General features: G+C 51.6%; 1 protein-coding gene across 1 annotated transcript in view; it reads right to left on the reverse strand.

Moving 5' to 3' along the window:
• EPHA2 (EPH receptor A2) overlaps positions 1–18,425 on the reverse strand; it is a 28,342-nt gene extending 9,917 nt beyond the window's left edge. The window contains exons 1-3 of the mRNA XM_039367342.1: positions 18,192–18,425; positions 7,815–7,882; positions 6,226–6,886 (exon numbers count right to left, since the gene is read on the reverse strand). Coding sequence (XP_039223276.1) covers positions 6,226–6,886; positions 7,815–7,882; positions 18,192–18,282 — 820 coding nt within the window. The 5' untranslated portion in view covers positions 18,283–18,425. The remainder of the gene's footprint in view (positions 1–6,225; positions 6,887–7,814; positions 7,883–18,191) is intronic.
• Positions 18,426–18,707: the final 282 nt, after the last annotated feature.

The raw sequence follows: 18,707 nt of genomic DNA on the forward strand, positions 1-18,707 counted from the left end.
CGAAAGCCTTCCGTCGGAAACGAGCTTTATGTCATCGGATGTTTCTGCACTGACGCTTTGCTCTCCTGTGAATTGAGTCACTTCCGGTACAAATCAGTAGAGGATGAGGCTTTGGAAGCCCTTGTTTGAAAAGACTTGAGAGCCAGTGAAGGCCATTTTGAAGACCCCTGAAATCACATTCTACCCCCCCCCCTGCCACCCCCCAGCAGGGGCACCAATCGGTCTTTCCCATCTCCCACCTCTCCTTAGGAAGAAACTTGGACAGTGTGAGAGCTTGTATGAGATTCCCAGAAAAGACATAGATGGGCTTTTACGAGAAGGCATCCTGGGGCTGCTTTTGCATGGCTGGTTGCTTTTGTTTCGCTGGAATTGCAGCTCTGGCAGAAAATTTGTCGGGCACAGAGTAGGTGGGGAAGCCCTTTGATGATGGATGCTGCTCTAGGCCCAGGGACCCCCAGATTCAAGTCCTTGCTCAACCAGGACTGTTCACTGGGCAGGGGTCCCCAACGTCCAGTCCGTGGACCGGTCCTGGGCCGCACGGCATGCCAGCAACCGGGCCGCACAAACAAGCAAAGTCCCATCCCTGGGATGCAGGCAGCACACAAAACCACGCACCCTCCAGTCTGCGGAAAAACCTCTCTCCACGGAACCGGTCCCTGGTGCCCCAAAGGTTGGAGGCCTCTGCTCTAGGGACGCTTTGGCAATCCGTATCTCATGTATTGTGAGATTCAAGTGAGTAGAAGGGGGGGGGGAAGTAGCATGGATAACCGAGGCCCCAAATCAACATTCTACACCCCCTTCGTAATAGAATCTTCTGAAAGCTGGTAGATGTGATATTTTAAACTCTTTTTCTGTGTTTCTAAACTCCTCCCTGGACTGGAACGTTATCCCCGCACAAAGATTAAATCAAGCAAACAATGGAGATTACACGTTGAATAGGAAAGCCAGTCTGGGTTTTTGAAAGCGGTTTCTCCAGAAATAACATTGCCACTCCAGCTTGTACTTTGCGTGTGGTCCCTTTTCAGTCTAGGGGGAAACAAAGAGGAGGCAGTAACCCCCCCCCTCATAAATGGGCAGGCTGAGCAGGAGGGAGGGGCAGGTGTCCACAGTCCTTTCTCTCCTCAAGGAGCAGTATGCACTGGGTAGGGCTGAGATGGTGAGGGCTATGGAGGCGCAGAGCAGCAATGCTGAAGATCTTGGAATGCATGTTTTTGATATACAGCGTGACTGTTTACCCCTTACTGTTTCCTTCACACCAAACCCAGAAATTTAGGCAGCTCCCATTACAATGAGTCGTAGGTGGGACAATGACAGATGCTAACAATAGCTGCTTAGAAAATGCTCAGGGGGTATTTCCATCATTCTGCAATTTTCACTGCAGTAAATTGTCATCTCTGGGACTCACACCCTCCGCTCCTCTTAGTCATCACTGACTTGTAGTTTTTCCATGCCAGGGATGGAATTTAGGTGTTGTTGTTCTTAGTTGCGAAGTCCTGTCCGACCCATCGGGACCCCATGGACAACGTTCCTCCCGGCCTTCCTGTCCTCCACCATCTTCTGGAGTCCACTGAAGCTCACGCCTGCTGCTTCAGGGACTCCATCCAGCCACCTCCTTCTCTGTCGTCCCCTTCTTCTCTTGCCCTCCATCTTTCCCAGCATCAGGCTCTTCTCCAGTGAGCCCTTCCTTCTCATTAGGTGGCCAAAGTACTTGAGTTTCAACTTCAGGATCTGGCCTTCTCAAGAGCAGTCGGGGTTGATCTCCAAGACTGACCGGTTGGATCACCTTGCAGTCCAGGGGACTTGCAGGATCTTCTCCAGCACCAGAGTTCAAAGGCCTCCATTCTTTGGCGCTCGGCCTTTCTTAGGGTCCACCTTTCACAGCCCTACGTTGCAACTGGGAAAACCATGGCCTTGACTGTACGAATTTAGGCGTATCTTCATGCAAATTATGTACTCTGTTATCAAACTAAATCTCAACACTGTTACGATTGGCTCATCATAGTGGCTGAAAAGCTGGTATAGTGGTATATTTCAGTTTTAGGATTAAAAAAAAAAATCCAGTTGCAGCTATTATTTCATCAGAGATGGTTCAATAAAGCCAGGAGGAAAACAGATGCTATAGTCTACTCCAAGGTTCTCCAACCTCTGGGCTATGGCCCACTACTGGGCCTCAAGCCCTTCGGAACCGGGCTGTGGAAGTGGTGGGCATGCATCCCCACGCATCCCACTTGCACAAGCTGTGAGCGAGCGCAGGTGCACACATTCCATCTAGGTGAGTGGCAGATGTGGGTGCCCACTGCTTGCATGGAAGCATCCCCGCTCTCCTCTCCCCGGTCCGCAAAGCTGGAAAGGTTAGGGAACATAGCTAGGTACGTAGGATTTCTTGATGTAGCTCCTAGAGGAGTCTGCAGCATGTTCTCTAATCAAGATCTGAAAGGGCAACTGGGGGGGGGGTGTCAGTATCTTTGGCCATAAATTGGCCAGACATGTGCAGCAACAGAGAGGAGTCTGGCACATGGTGAAGAGTTCTGGGCGCATCTTAAAACTGGAACAGGGCCACCCTCTCCCCCCCCCCCATTCTCTTTGTGCCTCAGGGCTGAAGGGGGCCATGTGCAATCAGCAGGCACGTTGAGGCTCTGCCTAGGGATCCGCAGGCAGGTGTGCCAGCAGCTGCTTCCCTGGTATTAACAGGGAGTGGTGGTTATAATAGATAGTCAGGATGTTGCCGAACCGACTGCAACCGTGCACATCGTCTGAGGAGCTGTATAGCGGTTTAGATTTCCTAAAACTCTTTCTCAGAATGCAGAACTGTTCCAGCACCCCCACCCTTGATGGAGTTGGAATTCTAAATTGTATTTTAGCATTCAAGAGGGAAATTCATACAACCCCAATAGTAGCATTCATGCTTTGCTGATATTGAGGATTCCCCTAATCGTGCTTCTCTCCTCTCGGCTGAAATCCAATTAGTCAGTTCTAATTTCTGCATTAAATTAGCCGATAGGTAGAGCTGCCAAACGGGGCTACAACAATCTGGATGATTGTAAATAGCAGCCAAGAGTTGCAGAAAAATCCAACGGCATCTGCAGTCCAGATCTTGTAGGAGTTGTGGAGGTAAACGCAATGCGTTTGAAATCAGCATATCACAGCAGCAGGGATAATCTCGGAAGAGGCTTTCCCCAGATGCCCTTTTAAATTGGTGCTGACTCCTTGCATTTTAACCCCATTATTGCATTAATGTTGCGAAAACTAACCGGCCTGCTTAATTGGAAGGTGGGACCATTTGAATTGACAACGCGTTACCAGAAATGTAAAATGCCAGGTCTTAAGAGCTGGAGCTTTAGATGCTTAAATGCAGGCTGGGGAGTCCGGTGCGTGTAATGCCTGGCCTTCTGGATACTGTGCCGCCTAATCCTAAGCAAACCTGGGGCGCCCTCAGTGTTGGCAAAGAGGGGTGGCAAAGTGGAAGGTGTGTCAGCTTGTTGGAGAGGGAAGTGGGTGATGAGAAAGTATCTCCCCAAGAATTCTGCTTGCCAGAAAATACACTTAACACAGGAGGTGCCCTGGGCTGCCGACGAGGGGAACCCCCCCAAAGCCACTCCCCACATTTTTCTGACTGAGGGTCCAAGCAGAGAGCGGTGTGGGATGGATGGTGGCCGTGGCACATCTGGAGGCAGAAAAGGAGCAGGCAGGCACCGTAAGCGGGAAGCCCAACATATCTTTGTTGATTCCTTTGTTTCTCACCCGAGGGTCCCTTTTCCTGGAATCCAGGGGGATGGGAGGCCTTGGGGGGGGGGTTAACCCCAAAAGAGAAAGATCATTTTCTGCAACTATTTTCTAGTTCAGTGGTTCTCAACCTGTGGGTCGGGACCCCATTTGGGGTCGAACGACCATTTCACAGGGGTCGCCAAACAACGCAGTCCGCCATTTTTTTCCCCCTTTTCCTTAGCTGTGCTACTCCCTTTTATTCTATTGGCTTTTGAATAGAATAGCCCGCCAAAAGTCCCAGTCTGCAAACGGTGCTGCACCTGTTGAGTAGTCCTCGACTTACGACCGGTTGAGTAGTCCTCGACTTACGACTGGTTGGGGGTCACGGCATTAAAAAGGTTGAGAACCACTGTCCTAGCTGGAGAGGGAGAACAAACCTGGCCCAGCACAGCCTGGCTGCTCCCCCATAAAAAGGTGGAGCCGGCCTTAAATGGCTGAAGATCCAGCAAGTATCCACCCGGGGTCTTCTCCGGTATCATTTGGTGGCTCTGTCGGACTCAAATGCTGTTGCTGGCAGTTCTGAGCAGCCCCAGAGGAGCCGGGGGAATCTCTGCTGGAGCTGGGCTGTTGCCACAGAAAAGAGGGAGAGGCAGGCAGGGAGAAGACAAAAGGGCGGTGGGTGAAGTTTCTGCTTTATGCATCCCGTTCAGAACAGGCTCCTGGATAGGGCGAGGCCCAGACGGGACATTTTAGAGGAGCGCTCAAGCAGCACGTTGCTCTTTGTAGTAGATGCTCCTTCTCTTCTATCCAGCCTTTTGCAATGGGAAGCTTTGGCCTAGCCCCAACAGAGAGCACCGAGTTCCCATAGGATTAACCTAAAAAAAAACCAAGGCATTTGGGCCCTGGTGATGCTGTTTATCAGGGGGGGGGGCGGAGGGAAGTGTGATAATAGCCTATCCGATAAGCCCCAGAGGGAAAGAGGAAAAGAAAGCGGAGGCTATTGGGAAGTCTGTGTGCTCAAGAGGGCTCCATAACCTTGAGAGCTCCATATCTCTCTCTGCAAACTCCAGGAACATTCCTGAGGCGGGCAATCTGCTTGCCTCAGCCCCCTTGTGCGCCTGTGTACCGTCCCCCCCCCCCTGCTTAGGGACTAGGCTTGCTGGATAGAACATGCTGGCTTTTAAAAACACTGCTGCTGTCTGGAACATTCTGCCTAGCCAAGGAATGCCTGGTCACCTGTGGGGACATCAGCTGACTTTCTCAGGCCCCGTGATTGCACCCTGACCTCAGAGAGATTGGGTCTGTCAATGTGAAACGTAGGGGGTAAGGGCAGGGCGGCCCCGCGCGACTTCTGGGCAGCAGCGCCCAGCCGTAGCTTCTGAAGCAGAGAAGAACCTGTCCAAATCACAAGGCCTCCTGGGCTCTGCCGGGTGCCTGCGAGGATCCGAGATTTCCCGGCCACCCAGCTGTTCTTGTCGAGCAGGAACTGAGCCAGAGACGGCACACCCCAGCCAGGAGACAGAGGGTGTCTCTCTGGGGAGGAAGCTTAGAGGGAGAGGATTGATTGGCTGGTTCTCCAGCGCTTCCTGCAGGGCCAAAGCACACCTGCACAGCCTCCCGCACCACACCTGTGGAGTGACCGCAAAGAAGCCCCCCCCCCCGCGCTTCCTCTCCTGCCAGGCATCCAGCTGCAAATGCTTCCCATGTGGTCAGTTCCAAGGAGCCCCCTTATTTCCCCACAGGAAGGGCAGAGCCACGGCAACCCCCCCCCCGTTTGGATAGTTGATGCCCCTCCTTCTCGTGTGGCTGCGAAGCTTTGATTCACCCCAGAATAAGGGACTAGAGCAGTGGTTCTCAACCTGTGGGTCGGGACCCCATTTGGGGTCGAACGACCATTTCACGGGGGGTCGCCAAACAACGCAGTCCGCCATTTTTTCCCCCTTTTCCTTGGCTGTGCTACTCCCTTTTATTCTATTGGCTTTGGAAAGCCAATAGAATAGACTCTCTTGAATAGAGTCTAATTCCGTTGGCTTTCAAAAGCCAATAGGAATTGTCCAGGCTGTCTCTGCCCTGCTGAACCCGCCAAAAGTCCCCTTCTGCAAACGGTGCTGCACCAGTTGAACAGTCCTCGACTTACGACCGGTCGAGTAGTCCTCGACTTACGACCGGTTGGGGGGTCGCGGCATTAAAAAGGTTGAGAACCACTGGACTAGAAGGAAGGGTGTGCAGTCCTTTACACCTATGTTCATTCTTACTCTTCCTGCTCAGTCTTGTCCCAGCAATATTCCCGCCCCCTCTTTCCCCCCCCCCCCCAACGGCCCAACCAAATGAAAATGCGATAGAAGAGCCTGCTTCCCCTTGGGTTGTCATCCTAGAATCTGCACATTGCTTCACTTTCATAGAAGCCTGAAGTGGCATTTCCCCCCCCCCCCCAAATTTCTAAAATGCTCATTTATTTAGTGCCTGGCAGGCGAGAAGTTCAGTCAACCAAGCTAGAGGGGCGAGTCACGGTTTCCTTACCTTTGCAGCTGTCCCCATCTTTTTCGTGTCCTTCTCGACAAAGGCACTCGCCAATCGACACCAGCCACTCTCCGTCCGAGTTGCAGTGCATGAAGGGCTCCTCGGTGGCCACGGCGTCCGCCACGCAAGTCCCAGGCACCTTGGCCAGGTCCTGCGAATCGGCCCCAGCGATGGTTTCCGGGAAGCTGGCCATATTGCGGAAGACCCCGGGGCACTTCTTGTAGTAGATTCGGACGGAGAGGAGCGCCACGCAGGCCCCGATGTCCTGGAAAGCCACGTAGAAGCCCTTCCGGGTGAGGGGCCCGACCGAGCGCACCTCCACGTTGATCTTCACGTTGCGGGTGCTGAAGTCTTCCAGCAGGGTGATCTCGTCGGGGGCAATGGTGTCGATCTTTTGGAACTGGCGCTTCTGGAAATTGATGCCGTAGTCGACGTCCGACTCGGCGTAGAAGAGGTTGAAAGTCTCCTTGCAGGTGCCCGTCCCAGGTGAGAAGGTGTTGCAGTCCCGGACCGTGAACTGGATTTCAATGAAGATACGCTGGGCTTCCCCTCGGTAGATCCAGTTGGTCCGCAGCCAGTTATCCTGATCGCCTTCCTGCACGTTGCAGACTGAGTAGATGTAGATGAGGGATTCGTTCATGACGTTCTGAAGCAGGTCCCACTGGTGAAGGGAGGATTAGACCATCAGGGCATCGCTTTTACTCTCCTCGCTCTGGGCCATGGCGGCAAATTCTAATAAAAGACTTCTAATCTACATTCATCTAATCCAGTGGTTCTCAACCTTTTTAATGCCGCGACCCCCAACCGGTCGTAAGTCGAGGACTACTCAACCGGTCGTAAGTCGAGGACTACTCAACGGGTGCAGCACCGTTTGCAGAATGGGACTTTTGGCGGGCTCAGCAGGGCAGAGACAGCCTGGACAATTCCTATTGGCTTTGGAAAGCCAATAGAATTAGACTCTATTCAAGAGAGTCTCTTCTATTGGCTTTCAAAAGCCAATAGAACAAAATGGAGTAGCACAACTAAGGAAAAGGGGGAAAAAATGGCGGACTGCATTGTTTGGCGACCCCCGTGAAATGGTCGTTCGACCCCAAATGGGGTCCCAACCCACAGGCTGAGAACCACTGTGGCTAGGTAGTTGCTTACAAAAACGACAAAAGGGCCTAGATGGATTCCCCTGACTTTCTTAAGTTTACAGCAGTGTGGCCTTTGGCCACGGTGGCTTTTTCTAGTTCCCAGAACTACTTTCCCGATGGTCATTTTGTCCTCTTTTTCCATTTGTCCCTCCTTTCAAAAGCCAATTCATTTAGCAATATCCTGTCTTTGTGCTGTTTAATCCAACGGGAGAAATTGATCTTGTTCAACCTCCTTCTTCGCCCTGCTAATGCTGCTCTGCGTCTAGAACCTACAGCAGAAGGAGTATTTATTTCTCGGTTGCTCCCTTTTTAAAAAATCAAATTGGATCTTTAAAGCAAAGCTTGTTAGGCTTTGCACTACAGAGAATTTTCATCCTCGGAAATGTAGTGACCCCGGAAAGGAAACTTTGAGCTTTTTTTCTCGACCAGCAGCAAATTCTGCAAGAAACTTACCCCTTTTCCATACGGATGATTGAGCCATCCGAGATCGCCCTGGGCCTTGGCAAAATCGAGCAGGACAACTAGGAGAAAAGGAGACAAAAGATGCCTTTTAGACAGGATCACCCTCCAAACTGTGGGGAAAGCCATAGGAAATCTTCAAAGCTCTAGAAACGCACTAAGAAATCAAGATGGGGAAAGACAATCGCGCAGCTGCAGCTTTCCTTTGCCTCCAAATGTGTCACTTTGCCTTGCGACAACAAGAGAAGTGAAGCTCCATCCCCATGGAGGAATTGAGAATGGCTTGGGCAGGAGGAGGCAAAGACCCTAAACCTCCAGAGGAGTCTAAAGTAAAAAAGAATTGAATGCCATTTGCTCTTCCAAACAGAGGCCCTTTAACTATTAAGGGAGGGAGGCACTGTGCCAGTGGCTGCTCCCTGGAAGTAGAAGCTATTTTTCTCCCAAAGCCACCTATTTCTTTTTTCTTTTTTATTCATAGTACAATTAAAACAACAATGGACAAAGATGACATTCCAGAATGAATTTTCCTATCAGTTCCTATCATGGTACAAAAGCTTAATACATTGTTCTTAACCTCTCTATAAGACTCATCTTCTATACAAAGCCACCTATTTCTATGGATGCGTTTGTCACATCAGGGCCCACAGGATTTATATAACAGCGAACCTAATAATAATAATCATAATAATAAAGTTGGAGGTCATCTAGTCCAACCCCCTGCTCAGGCCGGTAACCCTATACCATTTCGGACAAATAGCTGTCCAGTCTCTTCTTAAAAACTTCCAGTGTTGGAGCATTCACCACTTCTGGAGGCAGGTTGTTCCACTGGTTAATTGTTCTCACTGTCAGGAAGTTTCTCCTTAGTTCCAGGTTGCTTCTCTCTTTGGTTAGTTTCCATCCGTTGCTTCTTGTCCTGCCTTCAGGTGCTTTGGAAAATAGCTTGACTTCCTCTTCTTTGGGGCAGCCCCTGAGATTACTAGAACATGGCTATCATTTCCCCCCTCGTCCTTCTCTTCATTAAACTAGACATACCCAATTCCAGCAACCATTCCTTATATGTTTTAGTTTCCAGTCCCCTGATTATCTTTGTTGCTCTTCTCTGTACTCTTTCTAGCGTCTCAACATCTTTTTTACATTGTGGTGACCAAAACTGGATGCATTATTCCAAGTGTGGCCTTACCAAGGCATTGTAAAGTGGTATGAACACTTCACGTGATCTCGATTCTATCCCTCTGTTAATGCAGCCTTGACTGAACTGAATTCAGCTTCATCTCTGCAGAACGTAGGTGCTGAGGAGCACCTGAGCAACTGGAATGGGGGGGGGTCCAAGGGCCAGTAATTCTCTATTGTGTCAGCAGCAGGGCACCCAAGCAGGATTGAACACAATGGAGCAAGTTGAAGGGGTCTCTTAATCTCCTGGCAACTGCTGTAGAGCCCTAAGCTGAGCAATTAGTGCTAACCATCCAACAGAACAGAAGTTAGGAGAGAGCCAGCAAAAAGAATAACATATTCCTAAACTATCCCAATGTAAAATGAGCAACAACGCTTGGTTAGGGTACCCTGGAAGTACCCTGGGTTATATAAGTGAGGCAGAGTGGGAAAATCCGAGAAGCAGCCGTTGTTCCCAGTAGAATAAGAGTCCATCCTCTCTGTCAAGGACACAGAGGGAGGGGCATGTGTGTTTTCCCCCTCTGGTTCCAAAATCGGGCTTAGGGAAAATTATTTGGAGCAATTTTCAGCTACAATCCAAATTTTCTGAATGCCCTACATCTATTTCCATTTAAAGCACATTTGAGTCTAAAATCCACTGAATGCTATCACTCACACCTGTATGCACAACATAGTCGCATTCTCCTCCTTCTCTTTGTGCGGTGCAAAACATGCTTGTTTAAACAACCCTGGTGCGGATTTAACTGTTTAGATTATGCATGGTGTTTTTTTTTTCTCTCCCAAGAATGTCAGGGGGCAGTCAGTTTAAAGTTCAAATAAATCTTTCTGAGCCGAGTCCCGCGTCCCTCCATTGTGCAACCCCCCTTTTCAGAAATCCCCACCTACTTTTAACATCCACAGAAGTGGCTCCCCGCGAGAGGATCATTCTTTTGAGATCCCTACAGCAGCATCATGGTGAGAAATTAAAAACGAGCAGAACAAGTTTTTTATGAGCTGAAAAAACCTAGCCAGAAGAATTTGTAACTCCCCCCCCACACACACACACACACAACACACTTGGTGTTCACCTTGAGATTTTACGGGCAAGGATCAGAAGCTGAAGCTCTCTTTGGTTTGCTGTATATTTATTTTATTTATTTTATGAGACTTCTATACCGCTTTAAATGCAAGCACTCTCTAAGCGGTGTACACCAGTAAGCAATGTATATATATATTGACATTGCCCCCAACAATCTAGGTCCTCATTTTACCTACCCCGGAAGGATGGAAGGCTGAGTCCACCTTGAGCCGGTGAGATTTGAATCGCTGACCTGCTGAACACAGTCAGCTAAAGTGGCCTGCAGTACTGCACTCTAACTGCTGCGCCACCTCGGCTCTTATTATTATTATATTATTTCTGATGACCGAGGAGAAGGTGCCTGTCTGAGCAAAGGCAGCTGTGGGAGGACAGGGTGGGCAAAGGGGCAAAGCCCTTAGCTGAAGGGGAGGCGGACGGTGAGGAGGGGATGGGGGAGATGGGAGGAGCGCTCCATAAGACGGGCTTCCTTCACCCAGTGTCCCCTCCGGAATCGGGCCCTATTTTCCGTTCCTCACGAGATTCTCCATCCCGGAATAGCAGTCACGAGACCAGCCGGAGAAAGGGGCTGGTGGAGTTTTTCGTGTCTGCAGGGGGGCCCTTGTGTGGTGCGAACTCCGCATCACGTTCTCCCCATGGCTATGCAAACATCCCACTGTCTCTTCCAGCCAACAAGATAACGCAACAAGATTTGGTTGCCCAATTGCTGAAGTTGTCATTCAAGCCACACCTGAGCACCGTAAACACAACCTGGCCCATCTCTCTCCTGATGGGTGGGTGATGATGGCCTTTGTTCCTTCAGAGCTCGGATAGAAAACTCCCTTTTTGGGGGGATAGGCAGTTTCGTGACCTAGGCTGCCTTATTCCTTAAGACTCTGAAATTATCCTGATAACTTAACACACAAGAAGAAATGTTGTTCTTCCCCAGAAGAAGTCCCAAACCTATTCAAGGCTATTGTCTGCAGAGCCGTGTGTGTCTCTGTGTGTGTGTATGTGACTGGCCTGGGGCTGACATACAGTATGCGCTCTTGCAATGCTTTAAGGTGTATTTGTGGGTCCAAGCTTAAACTTCCCAAATCTTTAGATAGAAGTGGAGATGAAATACATTTTGCAAGTAGCTGCTCGGCACTCTGGAAGCATTCCCCACCTCCCCTTGTCCGAGATCCAAGCCACGGGAGTATCCCGTGCCCCATGTCCTCCTCAGTGGGCTCCTGGCAGCAGAGGGGGCCCTTGGAAGAGCCAAAGGCTGTTTCATTCTGGCTGGCCGCCATGTTATCTTGATATGCCTCATCTCTGAATTCTTGCACTTCGGACCTGAGAAGTGGGAGAGTCTTGGAGAGACAAAAGGTGACTAAGCCAATCATCAGGGTTATAGAAGGCGAGGCTTTACCTGCGTGAAAAGTCTCTTCCGTTTCACAGACCGCCCAAAGGACTCTTCCTCGTCTTAGAACAGTGGTTCTCAGCCTGTGGGTCGGGACCCTATTTGGGGTCGAACGACCATTTCACGGGGGTCGCCAAACAACGCAGTCCGCCATTTCCCCCCCCTTTTCCTTAGCTGTGCTCCTCCCTTTGATTCTATTGGCTTTTGAATTAGACTCTCTTGAATAGAGTCTAATTCTATTGGCTTTCCAAAGCCAATAGGAATTGTCCAGGCTGCCTCTGCCCTACTGAGCCCGCCAAAAGTCCTCTTCTGCAAACGGTGCTGCACCAGTTGAGTAGTCCTCGACTTACGACCAGTTGAGTAGTCCTCGACTTACAACCGGTTGGGGGTCGAGGCATTAAAAAGGTTGAGAACCATTGCTCTATGCCTAGAATAGAATGCAGTTTATCCCCCACTTTGAGAACTACTTTGGGGTTCAGACCCAAAGCTCCAGTCGGGCGTTGTCTATCCAGATCACAGGGCCCAAAGGCAAGAGGCCTCTTTGGGAATTAATATTCAGTCTCAGCTGCCCAGATAGACCCCACCCTCCGATCGATAGGATCCACCCAGCTCATTGGGCACATTGACAATCTCTCTCCTATCAGATGCAGGTTTGTTCTCCCAGTAGTTCCAAGCCTCCAAGAGAGAGCAAGGGAGGGATCCTGTGAGCTTCAGGGTCAGTCAGGCTGGGCTTCAGTGCCCCCCCCACCTCTGAATCCAGCACTGCATGTTGGTCTCCGGTTCCTGCCCCTCATAAATCAGGAGAGGAGCTTTAAGAAGTCACGTCTCCTCCCAGAGTGTTTGTAAGCAACATCTGGAACAGCTTTTCTTTCCCACCAATTTCCAGAGTTAATTTTAAACTTCGCCCTCTTCCCCCCCCTCTCTTGACAGGGTGCAGAGGTTTTTTTTTACTGCCTGTTTTTCAATCCCATGCAAAGCTGGGGGGGGTGAGGGGGAGAGCCCACAATTCCACGCCTGGCTAAGGATTCATAGCAAAGTGGTTTGCAGGAATTCGCCCGTCAGTGACACTGAGATGAATTGTAGTGGAGCCCTGACAACAGTGAAACCTCAAATCAAAGTCCTGGCTTTAAAAAAAAACAAAAAACCCTCTAAATTTGCATGATTGGCCAGCCAACAAACACATGACGCCCTAAGAGAGAGTTCTTCTGAGCACATGCAGAAGCCTTCTCCTCCAAAGAAACAGGCCCCTGAGATTAGGGAGGTCAAGGAAGCTTCTGGCAGCAGCATCCTAACAAACGATCGATCGAGGCTTTAAACAATTTGCCCCAATGACCCATTGGCGGGATTCGAATTCAGACCACAAGGGATGGGAAAGACTCGTTTTGAAAAGAAAGAAAACCTTTGGGAGTGCCTGGATTTAAGGCATGGCAAATCTCTGCCTGCATTGCAGACAAGCTCTCGCTTGGCCCCTGATAATCACAGCTAGTTTCCACAACTCTACTACCTCATAGTTCCCTACGTCCGGTTAGATCCCACAGGCTGGGCCTCCTTCAGGCCCCGTCGGCCAAGCAGTGCCATTTGGCCGGGCCGCGGAGGAGGGCCTTCTCTGTGATGGCGCCCACGCTTTGGAATCAGCTCCCCCCCCCCCCGAGATTAGGACCGCTCCCACCCTGTTGGTCTTCCGTAAGCTACTTAAGACCTGGCTTTTCTGGCAGGCCTGGGGTTTATAAAACCTGACCCCTGGATGATTGTTTTTGTATTGTTTTATTATGTTTTATGTGTTTTTTATTGTTAGCCGCCCAGAGTCCTTCGGGAATGGGGCGGCTTATAAATTTTAAAAATAAAATAAATAAAATAAAATAAAAACTCCGAAGGGAGCCGTCCAGTCCCAAGGCAAGAAAGCAGCGTTCCAACGGTGGGCCTTAGCTGCTGCCCCTTGCCTGCCTTTTTTTTTTTTTTTTTTTTTTAGCAAGATTAGTCCCTGGGTTTGCCATCCTGGGTGAGCAGGGGGATAACATTTATTAACTTGTGAAATTTATCTGGCTGTCTGAAGCCAATTGATCTAGGAGGCTTAGCGAGTTAAAAAGGAAGCTACAAAGACCCAAAAACACAAACAATGACATAGCTACTCAAAGCAAGGAGTTAAAATTAGAAGGTTTTTTTTTTTAAAAAAAAATGCATTGATCTGTTGCAAGGCCCCCTGGAAGAATCACAATTTTGCCTGTTTCCAGAAATGGGGGGGGGAGAGAGGGAGGGGTGGCAGAAAATACCCACAGCAGAAAATACCCCCCCCTCCCCAAATAGGTGGGGAACTCATTGTCCAACTATTGTCATCCTGAAAGCAGAGAGAGACGTCCAGAGGCTGCAAAGGGGAAAAGTTGCAGGCAGGAATTCAGAACCTGCCTTTGTATGAGAGTTGTGCAGGCAAACACAACCGATATACGGTGCTTCGGAGGCCCCCAGGAGACAGTTCCACAGTTCCGCCTGATCAGAGCACAGATAGTTGCCTAGCCAGGTCATTGGGTTTTTTGGGGAGATTTGAAATAAATTCACTTTAGGCAAGTTGGAGGAAGAAGAATCGCCGGCGGTGCTAATATTATGGCAGATCAGCACTGAGGGGTTTGGCAGCGAGGAGGAAGACGGTTTAGGACCAGGGTTAACGTGAAGAAGAGCGATTTATTTGCGCACTGCCGCCCTCCTTCCTTCATTGTGGGGGGGTTGGAAGATGTGGTTTTGGGGAGAGCCGACGCAGGAGGGCCTGTTCTGCAATTGCCACAGCAGAGTCTGAGGAGAGCCGGGCTGGAGAGTGGAACTGCTTACTGGACAGATCTCTCCACTTCTCCCCCCCCCCACAGCCCGCCACCATAATTAGAGGCCAGACGGCCCTCCTGCCTCTTCATTAACTTCATTCCTGCCTTTTCTTGCAAGCCCAGCACGGCCCTTCGGAGCTGAGGTTTGGAAGAGACTCCCCTTGCCTTGTGGGTCTGCGCGGGGGGGGGGTGTTTAAACTCAGCTCCCTCTCAAAGCAGCAGCACTAGGGCCTCTCCCCTCTGCCACCCCAGATGCTTCGAGGAAGCTCTTGCTGTCTTTGGGAGATGGGGTGGGGGCTCCGTCCCCACCTCCTGGGGCAGCCTTGGCCGAAGGTGGGGGCGAAGGGAGGGGGGCCTGTGCCCTAGCTGAAAGAGGAGGGCAGGCTGGTGGGAGGGCCCTCTTCTCTGGCTCCCCCCCTTGGGCACCTGGGGGGACCCAGTTGCTGGCTTGATTTAGCCGGTGCTTGTTTTAGAGGGAGGGAGGGAGGGGAAGGGGGGGGAGAGAGAGAGGGAGAGAGAGGGAGAGGGAGAGGGGGGAGATAGAGAGGGGCAAAGGGAGAAGGAGAGAAAGAGAGGGAGAGACAGAAAGAGAGATAGAGAAAGAGGGAGAGAGGGAGAAAAGGAGGGAGAGGGTGGAGATAGAGAGGAGGGAGAGAAAGAGAGAGGGAGAGAGGGGGAAGATAGAGAGGGGGCAGAGGGAGAAGGGAGAGAAAGAGAGAGAGAGAGAGAGAGAGGGAGAGAGAGAGGGGGGAGAGGGAGAAGAGAGAAAGAGGAGAGAGAGAGAGAAAGAGAGAGGGGGGAGAGGGAGAAGGAGAGAAGGAGAGAAAGAGAGAGAGAGAGAGGGAGAGAGAGGGGGCAGAGGGAGAAGGAGAGAAGGAGAGAAAGAGAGAGAGAGAGAAAGGGAGAGAGAGGGGGGAGAGGGAGAGGGAGGGAGAGAGAGAGAGAGAGGAGAGAGAGGGGGCAGAGGGAGAAGGAGAGAAGGAGAGAAAGAGAGAGAGAGAAAGGGAGAGAGAGGGGGGAGAGGGAGAAGGAGAGAAAGAGAGAGAGAGAGAAAGGGAGAGAGAAAGGGAGAGAGAGGGGAGAGGGAGGGAGAGGGTGGAGATAGAGAGAGAGGAGAGAGAGGGAGAGGGAGAGAGGGGGAAGATAGAGAGGGGGCAGAGGGAGAAGGAGAGAAAGAGAGACAGAGAAAGAGGGAGAGAGAGAGGGGGGAGAGGGAGATAGAGAAGGAGAGGGGGGAGAGAAAGAGAGAGGAGGGAGAGAGAGAGAAAGAGAGAGAGAAAGAGGGAGGGAGAGGGAGGGAGGGAGAGGCGATTGGAAGGGCTGTGCTTTACTTTTGCAGGTGCCAGGCCCTCTCCCTTGTCCCAATTTGGCCGAATGGCTTCTGATGACCAAGAATACTTTAATTCTGGAGTTAGGATAATTTCACCGAGAACTGAGAAGTTGCAAGAGTTGGATGCTGGCTTTTGGGACATGGTGGTGCCTTCCTTCCTTCCAGGGACAGGCCCAGACTTGCCCGCTGCTCGCTCGGCAGAAGGGCTGTCCCGGAAGGCTTTGGGGTTTTCCTCCGCCTTCTTCCAAGCCTGGGAGGGCCGGCCAGCCAGGTGGAAAGTGGCTAGCTTGGAAGCGACAATGGCGAGGAGTCTCCTCCATTCGGGTTCTTGGAACTTTCCAGCCTGGCTCTTCAGCCAAGCCCTCCAAAGCATTTCAGCCTGTCCTGCCTTGCTAAGCAGCCAAAGGCTCAACTTTGGAACTGCTCATTTGTCAGCCAGGCTTGGCAGGGGGCTCCCCTCCCCCCCCCCCATAGGAGGGAAAAGCAGAGCTGCTTCTCTGAGCCACTTGGGCAGAAGCAAGAAGGGGGGGCGAGGGGGGAGGAGAAAAGCATATTTTCAGTCTAAATCATTTTTTTTCCTCTTTCCATTTTGAACCCCTTCCTTTCCAGTATGTTCATCACACTGATCACTTTGGCTTTCCTGGTGTTGGTTCAGGGCCCCAACACCTGGCCAACACCTCCTCCTTCAATGGGAACCAGACTGTTTGCCTTCCTTGCTCAATCTGGTCTGAACCCTCCGCACCATCGCAGGGAGGATTCTGTTTTCCAAATCCAGTTGCTTTCTCACCTGGGCTTTCTCACCCCACTTCTCCCATTCAAGCGGTCGGTCCAAAAAGCAGAGATGCAACAGGACCACAGCGTCCTTGTCTTAGTTCGATTCCAAGCCTATCATTTCACGGAAAACTTCAGATACGGGCCACTCAATATCGCGTTTACGTCCCTGGGTTTGAATACAAACCCCCCCCCCTCAAGAAAAAGAAATCCCTCTAGCCAATTCTCTGTTTTCCATCATCCTGAAACAAGTCTCATTGCCTCCCAGAGACACCACGCCTCAAACTATGGCCTTCCTATCTTAAGCCTTCGAATATACAGAGATCTCTTTGGGATTTATTTATTTTTTAAATATAGACACTTGAAAGTTACAAGACAATCTTCCATTCCTCAAAGCATGCAGAGCTACTAACGCCGAACCTTTTTAGGACCTTAAAATCCTCAAGATAAGAGCAAACAACTAACTCCCTTTTGCGAATGGTCTGCCTCCAATTCAAGGGCCCCCAAAAACACAGGACGAGGGGAGGCATCGGCCTAGATTGCCCCCCCCCCCCCAATCTGAAGGCTCCAGGTAGGGCCTGTCACCGTCCACGTCTCTCTTTCCTTTCTTCCATTCCTTTTTCCAGTGCCCCCCATCTATTTTCCCTCTCGGATTCCACAGTTTTCTCTGGAATGCGCGCATGCCCAAGTACAAAACGAAGTCTGCATTTCTTAAGGATAAGCTACCCCACGGTAGCGTGTGGCCCTCGCTAAATTCTTGACGCATTTGCATTTGGGGCAACCGGCCGTGTGAAGCCACATGCTGGCTGGGGAAGGGTTAGAGCTTCATCCTGGCCGTCCTCCCCCCACCCTCACCCCCCCCCTCCCGCTCCGAGACACACCTTGGAACTTAAAACAAGGCAGTCATTGCAGGGTGTGTCTGGCGCCTTCCCACCTTTCCCAGGCGCCGGAACTGCGCTGCACCCTCTCGGGGCGCAAAGCGGTACCAAGCGGCGAAGGCAGCGTGGCCGGTTGTTGCTTCCTCTGGCTGCCTCCAGCCAGCCTCCCTTCCTCCGATCCCCCATGGGAGATCTGGCGTGCCAGTCCTCCCCCCTTCCCTTCCCTTCCCCTCCCCACCAGGCAATCTAAGGGATGCCCTCGCTGGTCTAAGGGAAGAGATTAACCTTTGCCAAGCCGTTGGGAGAGAGCAACTTTGGCAGCCCGAATCGCGAGAAGGCTGGGACTCAGCCTAAGGCCCGTGTGTGTGTGTGTGTGTGTGTGTGTGTGTGTGTGTGTGTGTGTGTGTCTGTCTCTCTCTCTGTGTATGTGTCTGTCTGTCTCTGTGTGTGTGTGTGTCTCTGTCTCTCTGTGTGTGTGTGTCTCTCTGTCTCTCTCTGTGTGTATGTGTGTCTGTCTGTCTCTGTGTGTGTGTGTGTCTGTCTCTCTCTCTGTGTGTGTCTGTCTCTGTGTGTGTGTGTGTGTGTGTGTCTGTCTCTGTCTCTCTGTGTGTGTGTGTGTCTGTCTCTGTGTGTGTGTGTCTCTCTCTCTCTCTGTGTGTGTGTCTGTCTGTCTCTGTGTGTGTGTCTGTCTCTGTCTCTCTGTGTGTGTGTGTCTGTCTGTCTCTGTGTGTGTGTCTGTCTCTCTCTCTCTCTCTCTCTCTCTCTGTGTGTGTGTGAGTCTCGGCTCAGCTCTAGAAGCTGGGGTGTGTGTGTCTCTAGATACGGTCTCCCTTCCTGCCCCAAGCCCGATTAGGTTTAGCCAGAACGGGAGATGTGTGTGTGTACACGGGAGAAAGGACCGCCACCCGCGTCTCCGATTTGAGGCGTCCGAAGCAGCAGCACCGCGCAGATCTTACCTTCGTGGCTCTGGGAGCCGCGGAGGGTCTGGAGCAGGAGCACGGCAGGCAGCAGCAGGAGGGCCCCGCCGAGCCCCGGGAAGCTGCCCATGCTGTAGATGAGCCCCCAACCGCTCACCCTTCGGGGGGGGGGTCCTCGGGAGCGAGTCGCCTTCCCGGAGTGACTCACGCAGCCGAGCCCTGCCGCTGCCGCCACGGGACGGAAAGCTCAATGGGAGCCGGTGGGAAAGTTCTCGCCCGGTTCATTCATGAGTCTGCTGACGTCAGCGGGGCCACGCCTCCGGAGGCTGTCCGGCCCTCCCTGCGCCTCCCCCCAGGGAGCGCGGGGGGGGGAGATCTCCCCGAGGGGGGGGGAAAGGGCTTTAGGAGGAGGTCTCTTAGCCAGGAGGAGCAAGTAGCAAGGGGGCACGCAGGGGGCAAGCTGTGGGGCAGAGCGCAAGAGAAAGTGATGATTTGCATACTGTGCTGGCCATCCTTGGGGAGAGGATGCGGGTGCATCTTAGTTTCAGCGAAGCC

The sequence above is a fragment of the Crotalus tigris genome, unplaced genomic scaffold, assembly GCF_016545835.1.
Source record: "Crotalus tigris isolate CLP2741 ecotype Arizona unplaced genomic scaffold, ASM1654583v1 scf7180000020588.15403103151:6194809, whole genome shotgun sequence".
NCBI lineage: Eukaryota > Metazoa > Chordata > Lepidosauria > Squamata > Viperidae > Crotalus > Crotalus tigris.